At 36.0% G+C, this 12311-nt stretch overlaps 1 protein-coding gene across 5 annotated transcripts in view; it reads left to right on the top strand.

Annotated features, from left to right (window-relative positions):
- The window catches only part of ARID2 (AT-rich interaction domain 2), a 200395-nt gene that overhangs the window by 128738 nt on the left and 59346 nt on the right, over positions 1–12311 (top strand). For all 5 annotated transcript variants that reach the window (XM_036299796.1, XM_036299795.1, XM_036299797.1 and 2 more), the window contains 6 exons: positions 959–1025; positions 1118–1368; positions 1701–1797; positions 2104–2313; positions 3181–3348; positions 8664–8745. In XM_036299796.1, the coding sequence (XP_036155689.1) occupies positions 959–1025; positions 1118–1368; positions 1701–1797; positions 2104–2313; positions 3181–3348; positions 8664–8745 (875 nt within the window). The remainder of the gene's footprint in view (positions 1–958; positions 1026–1117; positions 1369–1700; positions 1798–2103; positions 2314–3180; positions 3349–8663; positions 8746–12311) is intronic.

The following is a 12311-nucleotide window of genomic DNA, read 5'->3' as shown; positions in this document are numbered from 1 at the left end:
TCTCTCAGACTAGTGACTTTAACTGCAAAAGAACCTATTTCCCAAAGTAAAATGCAATTATTTTGAAACATACATCTGAGAAGTTTTAGAAATAAAAAGTGAATAGCCCATGTACTTCTTTGGGTACAGAAATAACAAGATAATGCAGTTAAATGGCATAGACAAATTGAAATTCATTTTGTATAGACATATCAGTCATTTTGTATAGACATATCAGTATAAAAGCATTTGTTTCTTAGCCTGGAAAAGAACATTAAACAAGAGATTTTGACTCATCTCCTCTCACATATGGATTAAAAAAAATAGTTTGTAGATACATAATACTGGAAAGCAACTTCAATATCTGGGTTACCAATTCAGGAACACATAACTTCACCACTTGCTGTTTGATTTCCTTCTAGATATTGATTTACTCAGTAACTGTGTCTCTGGAGTGTCTATAAACAGGAAGACAGTGATTATGTGCAATTTACTAGTGGGATTAATGACTTATAATTTTAATGAGCATAAATACTTTCTGTATATTTTTCATAGCTATAAAGTGATCGGAAAATATCTGGTTCATATTGTTGACAATGTCACAGGTACTGCTAATATTACTATGGTTTGTCTAACATTTAGAGTTGAAGAAAATGCTAAGGAACTGCTAAATTTTAGTTAGAGGTTATGAACATGTCATTTTTCCCACTCATTCAAGTTCATATATGCCCTAATTTCTTTCACAGACTTTTTAAGGATCTGTGGATCCCAAGCCAAGACCCCCTGGTTCAGAATGATACTGTATTGTATAAGTTCCTTAACTATAGAAAATCAAGCATTTATGTTAATGAATTAAATACACAGAATATAGTGATACCTATATGAACTAAAAAAAGTTTTATCATGTGTGACTACTTTTAAAGTAATAGAATAATTCTTTGAAATTGTCAGAATTAAGCATAACAATTTCTCATTATAGTTTTGGAAAGACATTGTTGATGATAATGAAGTCCGTGACCTTATTTCTGATAGAAACAAGTCTCATGGTAAGTCAGTAAGAAAAAAATTTAAATTACTTTGAAATATCAATAATAACAAATGAAATATTAATGAGTATAATATATATTTTCTGTTGTAGAAGGTGCATCAGGAGAATGGATTTGGGAGTCTTTATTTCATCCACCTCGAAAGCTGGGCATTAATGATATTGAAGGACAGCGGGTACTTCAGATTGCAGTGATTTTGCGAAACCTTTCTTTTGAGGAGGGAAATGTTAAGCTCTTGGCAGCTAATCGTACCTGTCTTCGTTTCCTATTACTTTCTGCACATAGTCATTTTATTTCCCTAAGGCAATTAGGCCTTGACACATTAGGAAATATTGCAGCTGAGGTAAGCATGTGACAGTAACTTGAAACAGTTTTAATAGTTAGTGACAATATTTACTTTAAATTTTCAGGATGTGGCATTATTATATTTGCCATATTTATAGAGTATTCAATGCTTACATATAGTTTTTGCCTAAAATGGTATTGTAGAAGTATCACACACTTTTATGAGTAAAAGAAATATTTGAAATGATGCTCCAAATGTAGTGGTGGCTGTGCTCACAGTAATTACATTTTTTAAAGTTATGCAATATTATTCTATTCACTTTTATTAAATGTGAAATATACTACATTGGAAGAGGCCTACCTCAACAATAGTGTCCTTTCTTTTTCTAGCTTTTATTGGATCCTGTTGATTTCAAAACTACTCATCTGATGTTTCATACTGTTACAAAATGCCTAATGTCAAGGGATAGATTTTTAAAGATGAGGGGTAAGTGCCAAAACTTTTTATCATCTGTTAAAAAACAAATACTAGTATAGCCCTGGTCTGGCTACTCAGTGGGTTGGGTTGCTGTCCCCTACACCAAAAGGTTTTGGGTTTGATTCCCAGCCAGGGCACATACCTGTGTTGTGGATTTGATCCTCACTTGGGCATGTTCAAGAAGCAATAGTTGACCGATGTATCTCACATCGATGTTCCCCCCGCCTAAGATCAATTAAAATAATTTTAAAAATATGTCCTCGGATGAGGATAAAAAAAACCCCAAATACATTTTTTTATGTGTATGCTTTTCAGGCATGGAAATTTTGGGAAATCTTTGCAAAGCAGAAGATAATGGTGTTTTGATTTGTGAATATGTCGATCAGGACTCATACAGAGAGATCATTTGTCATCTCACTTTACCTGATGTACTGCTCGTAATCTCAACACTCGAGGTGCTATATATGCTCACAGAAATGGGAGATGTAGCTTGTACAAAAATTGCTAAAGTAGAAAAGAGCATAGGTAAGACTAACCAAAGACACATGTAAGTTATTTGTTTTTTTTTTTAATTGAGATGAAAATATGTAATGTGCTATATGAAATCACAATTGATATTTGGGGTTTACTGTTTATTTTGAGGAGTCATTATCCTTTCAGACACATTTGTTTGTATTATTCTTTCTGCTTATTTTAGATGAGCAAGAAACTTCTATCATAACACAGTCCAGGATGTATGTGACTAGTAATCCCTATTCCTTCTCTTTATTACTGTTACTATATTAGTATGTGAAATTTGAAATCAACAGAACTGCTATATTTGACTGCCTGGGAATAGGTCTTTCTAGTTCAGATGGTCAGCTGTTACTATTAAGCAACTAACGTTAAGTAAAACAAGCTTCTTTTTGTCCCTAGAAGTTGCTGATAGTGGTACTATCCTTAAACCAGTGAACTCACCCCCATGGCAGGTTATGAGTGTTAAATATACTTACTAAATGAAGTATGTCATGTTAACATTTTACTCAGTGATTCCAATGTTTTCTTTCTTTTATATAAATTTTAAAATCAGAGTTAATAAAGATTTTGTATGAAATTATTTTGGAGATATTGTGTCACTTTCCATATAAAAGTTCCTGAGTCTGGCTACACATCAGAATCACTTGGGAAGCTCCTTAAAAATAAGGAAACCTAACCCCCACTTCAGAGTTACTAATCATGCTTTAGAGACTGAGCCTAAAATCTTTTTTTAAAGATCCACAAATAAGTCTAATGTACAACAATTTATAGACTGGATTTGAGAAGTAGTATTCTGTACAGCATGTGGTTTTAAGCGGTATGATTTTTAAAATAATATTATTGATTGATAACTATTGGTTTTTTAATTTATTTTAGACATGTTAGTATGTCTAGTTTCTATGGATATTCAAATGTTTGGCCCTGATGCACTAGCTGCAGTAAAACTCGTTGAACATCCAAGTTCCAGTCATCAAGTTTTATCTGAAATTAGGACGCAAGCTGTAGAGCAAGTTCAAACCCAGATCCATGTAGCAGCTGCCCCAGGTTAGTGTTTTTACATATTCTTTTTCAGTGTGGTTATTGGTGTGTAAGATTTAATACTAAGGATAATTTTTGATGTGCACTTTGGGGAACTGAGATTTTATAGTAGAGTAGGCTAAAGGAGAACTTGAGTATGTACTTTAATTTCTTAGTTATAAATTCCAGGAGCAGTATAATATAATAATATAATAGGGAGATGAAGTTAAGCGGCATTTTGAGGATTGTTAAGGATTAGATTCACAATTGTGAGAGCAATAAGAAGTGCCACAAGTCGGCTTCATGTGATTTTGGTCATTGGAAATTGATAAACTAAGAATGGGTTAATCATATATTATGTTATAATTTTCTCAGGTGGTCATCAGAATACATCAGGACAGTATCCCCCTAATACTTCTAAATCTTGGCCCAAACACCACAGAACCAGAGCCTAGGATCACTCACATGTGCATATGTACACAAACACATGTACAAGCATGTATACTGGCATTTTACACCCTTCCTAGAGTCCTTTGGGTAAATTCTGTTTAACTCAAATATCTTTCATTAAAATTCAGACCTCTCTAATAACTAATATTCTCCTTGGATTTTTTTCTTCTGGCTCAGTCATTATATTTTACCACTTTCAGCCTTTTTGTAGAGTGCTCTCTCCACCTTCATTTGTCCTATAAAAAACAATCCATCTTTTACTTTACCTGCTCTCCCACCTCTCACTATTCCCAAGACATTTCTCTTTTCTTGTATTTTGTTTTTAATGGAGGGTGCTCATTTTCTCAGTTGATCTTACCTCTGACTTGCAGGTAGTATGCATGCTGTGTGGCATAAATTTCTTCAAACTTTTTAATCCTTCACTTACAAGCTTATTGTCATCTGAACTTTATTCTCTTTCAGCTTCCCCTTGTCATAGGAAGACATGTTAAATTCTTCTGAAGCTGTGCTCTAAATACCAGTCTTTCCCATTTTCTCATTCCTATGCCTTAACCTCTCTCTTTACCTGCTTCTTCATTTCAGGCTAGAAATATATTAAGATCTTTCTCAACCTCCTCCTACACTACCCTTAAAACCAAAATCTCATTATCCTTAATCTTTACAGCATTCATTTAATCACCAGATTTTGTTGAGTCTCCTAAATACCTGGACCTCTTCAATTATCAGTGCTTATGACTCAGTTCAGACTCTAATCATACCTCTCCAGCCATCTTGTTCCCCTTTTATTTAATTGTGGTCCCAATCTCTATTTTACTATGATGGAATCAAGATTATATGCTGTATTTACTCAAAGTATGTAATATGTCACATATTTCCATTATGTTCTTCAGAAATATATGGTAGAGTTGTATCACATGTGCATGTAATTTGAATTCAACCAACAGACTGGATAAATAATAGAAGGCATGAAAAAAAAATAGGTAGTTTTGACTACTAATCTATTCAGTGAGCTTTCACCCACAGGCAATAGATGTCAAATAGGCAGTGCATATTGGGGAATCAGTGGTCAGAATATTAATGGTTTCTCAACCTTTAAAAAGAAGTGAAATACTTCATATTGCCAATTAAGAAAGTGGTGGAGGTCTATGTTTATCCTCAAAGAAACTGAAGGTTAAATTAATTGAGGGCCATAGAGAAACTGTCCAACCAAGAAAGGAATAAATTACCAGTGATACAGAGTCATAATGGACTATTTGAAAAATATTCAGGGGTATTTTCGATGAACGCTGCTATTTTTTTTGCCTTGTCACTAACCTGTGACCTTAATGAATGAACTCACTAAGATTTGGTCCTCATTTGACAAGTGGATGAAATTAAACATTGAGTTTGTTTATTTATGTAGTCATTCATTTATAGAAGGTGTGAATAGGTCTCTAAGGACTAAAAGTTCATTTTTGATCTAGTGAGCACTTTATTACTTGCTCATTATGAATGACAGCTTTTTAATTATTTGATTAGTTACCATTTATAGTTTTGTGCATACCCTTCACCTCTGCCCCCCTAGTTTAATACTGCTTTCTTTAGGGAATGGTCATCTGCAAACTTTTCCCTCACTTTCTCTCATCACTATGAAAAGTTAAGTAATCTTTCACCCATTTTTAGGTTGACATCTAAATTTCTTCACCATAATCCTACAGTATTATTAAGAATGGGTGAGATTTAAAACTTTCTGTTCCAAAGTTGGAGAAGAGCAGTTATCAAAGAGGAGGTGATGTGTTCAGGCAACACAGTTTTAGGAAAGAATATATACAAAAGTTGAGTATCTGTAAATTGATTCCTTTTAAAGTATAAGTTCCTTACTGCCCTGGCCTGGAGGCTTGGCTGGTTAGAGTGTTGTCCCGGTGTGCCTGGGTTGTGCCTTCAGTCCCAGATAGGACATGTGCAAGGGGCAGCCAATGGATGCATGGATAGGTGGAGCAGCCTGTCCCCCTGCCCCCAAACCTCACTCCTCTAAAGTCAATAAAGAAAAAAAAATTGCAAAAAAAAAATGTGCTTTCCGCTCTAACCCGTTTGGCTCAGTGGATAGAGCGTCGGCCTGCGGACTGAAAGGTCCCAGGTTCGATTCCGGCCAAGGGCATGTACCTTGGTTTGCGGGCACATCCCCGGTGCGGGGGTGTGCAGGAGGCAGCTGATCGATGTTTCTCTCATCGATATTTCTGACTCTCTGTCCCTCTCCCTTCCTCTCTGTGAAAAATCAATAAAATATATTTTTTAAAAAATATGCTTTTAATGTATAAGCAGCTTTGTATCCTTTGAAAGGTCTTCAGGTATCCTGAGGAAAATGCTTCTCAGTTTGTAGCCACTTTCATAGTAATTCTGTTTCCAGATTATATTCTTAATTTAACTGTGGCTGCATCATTCTTTCTTAATTATGTTTGTAAAGTTTCTTATAATACTAACATAATTTTTAATGTTTCATGCAATTGTTAATTGATTCAGTATATTTTAGTCTAAGTACTGTATACTCTCATGTACAGTTGGTGAAGAAAAAGGAATATTTCTACATAGGTTCAGGCCCTAGAAAGGTATTTTCTGTAACAGTGTTTTCAAGTTAGGAGGAGAAGAAATGATAAGCTAAGGTTGCACTAGGAAAGTAATTTTGGTTCTAATTATGTTCTATTAAGAAGAAGCAGCTTCGCCCTAGCTGGTTTGGCTCAGTGAATAGAGCGTCGGCCTGTGGACTGAAGGGTCCTGGGTTCGATATTCCGGTCAAGGGCATGTACCATGGTTGCGGGCACAGCCCCAGCAGGGGGTGTGCAGGAGGCAGCTGATCAATGTTTCTCTCTCATCGATGTTTCTAACTATCCCTCTTCCTTCCTCTCTGTAAAAAAATCAATAAAATATATTAAAAAAAAAAAAAAAAGCAGCAGCAGCCTTATGATCCAGTAATTCCACTTCTGAGAATTTATCCAGTGAAACCCAAAACACTAATTCAAAAGAATGTATGTACCCCTGTGTTCATTACAGCATTATTTACAATAGCCAATATTTGAAAGCAGCCCAAGTTCCCATCAGTAGATAAAAAAGCTGTGGTACAGCTACATAATGGAGTACTACTCTGCCATTAAAAGGAATAAAATTTTACCCTTGTGACAGCATGGATGGATCTGGAGAACATTGTGTTAAGTGAAATAAGCCAGTCAGAGAAAGACAAGTACCATATGATTGTACGCATATGTGTAATTTAATGAACAAACTGAACTTCCAAGCAAAATAGAGACAGACTCATAGATAAAGAGTAGGCAGACAGCTGGGGAGAGAAGGGGATTGAGCAAAAAAGAAAAGAAAAAGAACTCATGGACATGGACAGTAGTGTGGTGATTGCGGGTTGGAGGGGATGGGTGGAAGTAGAAGATGGCATAGAGAGGATAAAAGGTGATGGAAATATTTTAATTTTTAAATTTTAAAAAAAGAAGCAGCATATTGTCCTGGTGATGTAGCTCAGTTGGTTAGAGCATTGTCCCCATACACCGCCATTTCAGGTTTGCCCGGGGCACATACAAAAATCAACCAACGAATGCATAAATAAGTGGAGCAACAAATAGATATTTCTCCCTCTTCTTCTCCCCCTCTCCCTCTCCCCCTCCCTTCTCTCTCTCTCTCTCTCTCTCTCTCTCTCTCTCTCTCTCTCCCCCCCCCCATCCCCAATCAGTCCATTAAAAAAAAAAAAAGTAGCAGCATATCACAGTATAAACTCTGAAATGTAATAAACCTGGATTCAAATCCACCACTCCTAAAAGAAGGCTTTTCATCTACACCAGCTTTGCTGTTTTCTACCATGTGTTCCTTTGTGAACTTAGTCTCTGAGCTTTAATTTTTTAATCTGCAAAATGGGGATAATTAAATTTAGACCTATACATAATAGTGAACCAAATAATGTAAGTGGTTCATTTACTCTGTTACAGAGTAAATGTTCACTAAATGACTGCTATTAGCTGCTACTCTAATGTGGGGAGGCGGGGGCTGATCAAACAAAGGTCAGAATTGCTTTCGATCATTCACAGATTGGCTGTGCTATGGAGCGCCTCTACTTCCAGTAACTTAGAAATGCATTTGTTCTGTTTGAGGATTCTGAGAAGTTTTGCTAAAATGTCACCTGCCAAAAAGTGGGTTCATTTTATAAATTTAAAAATTATAAAATCATGCTGATTCAGTGGTGAAATAGTATAATATAACTAGTTCATATAAATATGTGAGATTCATATTATATATAACTTATATGTTTATATTAACTCATATTTTTATGTTTTTATTATTTCCTTTGTTATATAGCATAGCATTTCAGCTTTAAGTTAATCTTATCTCAGAAATTTTATATATGCCACTAATAGAGTCAATATTCATCTTTTAAATTCAAAAGAGACATAATTTCTGATACAGTCTGCTTCTGTAACTAAAGTAAGAGGTACTTATTTACTGATAAGCTGAGCTTTGTGACTTTGGGTTAGGTATTGTAATCACTTTGAGTCTGAGTTTCCTTATCTGTACTCATCTCACAAAAGAGTTAAGAAAGATAATGTATGTAAAGTATTTAACCTAGTGACTGACCCATGGGAGAAAGTTTATATTAGCGATATAATCCATATTATTGTTATTATTTGAATGATGGTAAGGTTAAAAAAAAATAGTTCATATAAAGCATCTAAGACAGTGCTTGGTATAATATGTGCTCCATTATAAGTTTCTTTCTCAAATTCGACATTTTCATTATGTTTATATACCTTTTTAAAAGGTATTCATTGTGAATATTAATTGCTTCAGTATCCATGAACTAAATATGTCATATAATGACTAAATTTTTAAAAATGATGTAAATGTATTTTTTTCTTTAGCTTCCAGAGCAGTTGTAGCACAGCATGTTGCTCCACCTCCAGGAATAGTGGAAATAGATAGTGAGAAGTTTGCTTGTCAGTGGTAAGTGGTTTATTTCTATTAAGGCTTTATCTTTGGGAAGAATAAAGCAAAAGAGATAAGGAAATGTATTTCAGCAGTCATCCTTTTCAATTAGAATAGAATATCATTTATACGAAGAATGGGCAATATAAAACTATTTCACCTATATTTTGGAATTATTTGAAAGAAAAATATTTATCAGAATCTTCAGAATTATAATAGTCTTTGACTAGAATTGTATTAAATTACACCACCTAATTTCAGAGTAAAATTTGTGTTAAAAAATTATCTTTGACTTTGTAGAAAATAAAGTTTGTCAGATTGTAGAATTTGTTTTTCTCAAATTAAGGTTTTATTAAACTAAATTGGACTGACATTAAGAAAATAAAACCACATTTTGTTAAGTGTCTTATCTTTTTCATCAAAAGCAAAACTTCTTATTCATTGCTAGTTAATTTTTTCTTTTTGTGAGTAAGGGGAAACTAACCAAATGATAGACTAGCAGTTTGTCTATATTGAAATGAGCAGCTTTGAAAATAATATTTTCTTGAGAAGATTGAGTAGTTATATCTCAGCCATTTTCTGAAGGAAAAACAAAGTTCAATTTCATTTTGTCTTAGATAGTTGCCTCTACATTATTTATGAATTTTAACTTAATTTATTTAGAAGATTAACAGATTGAAATGAAGGTTATTTTCCTGTAAAGTATTACTTTTAAAACATTCTTTCCTTGATACCTTTCCCTATTCTCCAACATTATTTGTTTCCCATTCCATACTCTGTCATTCTGTGTTCCATATTTTTGGTGCTTTCATATCTTTGTTCCTATGACAATTTTCTCTAGACTTTTCTACTTTACTTAAATCAGGTTTATGGTTTTAAATATCTCTAATTATTTGCTTTCCACACGTTCTATATAGTTATACCATGACTTGATGAATCTCTTCCAATAATGTTTGGAAATGTTTATCTTCTACATTGAAAAAAAAAAAAAGTTTTTTGTGTCTAGTTGTTTTGAAAACTCTGTACTCAAAGGTTTATGAAAGTTGAAAAAAGTATGTACCGAGAAACCAAGATGGCAGCATTGTTTAAACACTGGAAATTGCTGCCTCGCACAACAACTTCAAAAATACAACTAACAGACAAAATGGACATCATTCAGAACCACAGGAAGGCTGGCTGAGTGAAAATTCTACAACTAGAAGGAAAGAGAAAAGCACACTGAGACTCAGAGGAGGTGCGGTGTGGAAGTAAAGTGCAGAGGTACGGAGGCGAATGCAGAAAGGGCTGGCAGCTGAGGACGCGGCGCACGTGGAAAGGCCTGGCAGCTGAGGACACGGTTGTCTTTTTCAATCCGGAGGGCGTCTCAAGCTCCTGACTGCTCTGAACTCCAGTTCTGGACGAGTCTCTGGGGACTCAGACTCATACAGGAGAAACTGGACTGTCTGGCATCGGTCGGAACTTGAGGGCGGCTTTCTCTCAGAGGTACTTGCAGCGATTACGGGGACACTGAGAAGCGGGACATCTTAGGGAAGGACTGAGGAGCAGCCATAGCTGCTTGCTCCGCCCTGTTGATTCCCCAGGGACCCTGCCCCACCCAAGCTGCAGCAGAGGCTTTTGCATTTGAAAGGCCTGGCCCTTTGCAATCTGAAAATTACCTAACAAACTGTAGCTGGGTCAGAAAAACCCAGAACTTCCAAAAGAAGGCCCAAGGCCCCACAGCAGCTTGCATTGCTTCACAGTTGGGCTCCTGCTGGGTAGCCTCAGACAGAGGCTAAATTAGCACCTCCTTAGAGATCTAAGAGACAGTGTACCCAGTAGTCAGAGTGGGACCATCCAATTATAACTCCGCAGATCCATAAGGGACACACTCAGGGGGCAGACTCAGTGAGCACCAAAGCCCCACTGAAGTAAGTCTTGCCCCAGAAGGGTGTCTCCAGCACAGAAGTTCTCCCACTGCAGACACAACTGATATTCACAGCCAATTGGCCCGGAGGTCAATTCCTCCCAGTGATACCTACAACAATCAAGGCTTAACTACAACAAGACTGTGCACAAAGCCCACAAAGGGGTGCACCAAGAGTGTCCACCTCAGGTAATTGGGGAGGCTGAACCACTGGGCCCTATAGGACACCTAGTACACAAAGCCACTCTGTCAACACAGGGAAACATAAAAAATGTGGAGACAAAGAAACAGGTCACAAATGACAGAAATGGAGGAAAGCAAACTACTGGATATAGAGTTCAAAACCACGGTTATAAGGTTTTTCAAGAATTTTCTAGAAACCACCGATAAATTTAGTAAGACCCTCAGGAAATCTAGTGAGACCCTCGAGGTTATGAAAAAGGACCAACTAGAAATTAAGCGTACACTGACTGAAATAAAGAATATTATACAGAGTTCCAACAGCAGACTAGAGGATCACAAGAATCAAGTCAAAGATTTGAAATATGAAGAAGCAAAAAACACCCAACTGTAAAAACAAAAAGAAAAAAGAATCCAAACATATGAAGATAGTGTTAGGAGCCTCTGGGACAACTTCAAGCGTTCCAACATCCGAATTATGGGGGTGCCAGAAGAAGAGAGAGAGCAAGCTATTGAAAACCCATTTGAAGAAATAATGACAGAAAACTTCCCCTACCTGGTGAAAGAAATAAACTTACAAGTCCAGGAAGCGCAGAGAACTCCAAACAAAAGAAATCCAAAGAGGACCACACCAAGACACATCATAATTAAAATGCCAAGAGCAAAAGACAGAGAGAGAATCTTAAAAGCAGCAAGAGAAAAAAAGTCAGTTACCTACAAGGGAGTAGCCATACGACTGTCAGCTGATTTCTCAACAGAAACTATGCAGGCCAGAAGGGAGTGGCAAGAAATATTCAAAGTGATGAATGCCAAGAACCTACAACCAAGATTACTTTACCCAGCAAAGCTATCATTCAGAATTGAAGGTCAGATAAAGAGCTTCACAGATAAAAAGCTAAAGGAGTTCACCACCAAACCAGTATTATACGAAATGCTGGAAGGTATCCTTTAAGAAGAGGAAGAAGAAGAAAAAGGTAAAGATACAAATTATGAACAACAAATACACATCTATCAACAAGTGAATCTAAAAATCAAGTGAATAATCTGATGAACAGAATAAACTGGTGAATATAATAGAATCGGGCACAGAAAGGGAGTGGACTGACTATTTTTTTGGGGGGAAAGGAGGGGTGCGGGAAAAGACTGGACAAAAATCGTACATCTATGGATAAGGACAGTGGGGGGGAGGGGGGGTAAGTGCAAGGGTGGGGTGTGAACCAGGTGGATGGGAGCCATGGGGGGAAAAAAGAGGAACAACTGTAAGAATCTGAACAATAAAGATTTAATTCAAAAAAATAAAAATAAAAAAGTATATACCATATCTACTGTAAAATGTGTGGTGTTAGGTATAAATTTGGTCTTATAAATCTCAGTTGCACATTTCTGCCACTTCTGGGGGGAGGGGAGAGACTCATTTTGCCATTATTTTATCGTACTTATTATTTGATGCAGTTTACAAGAAACAGTTGTAAGTTGGCCTGTTATATGTATAAGTCCTAGA

Source organism: Myotis myotis, unplaced genomic scaffold, assembly GCF_014108235.1.
Source record: "Myotis myotis isolate mMyoMyo1 unplaced genomic scaffold, mMyoMyo1.p scaffold_m19_p_3, whole genome shotgun sequence".
In the NCBI taxonomy this organism is placed as follows: Eukaryota; Metazoa; Chordata; class Mammalia; order Chiroptera; family Vespertilionidae; genus Myotis; species Myotis myotis.
Note: the sequence above shows the minus strand (reverse complement) of the source record. Positions and strands in the feature narration are given on the sequence as shown.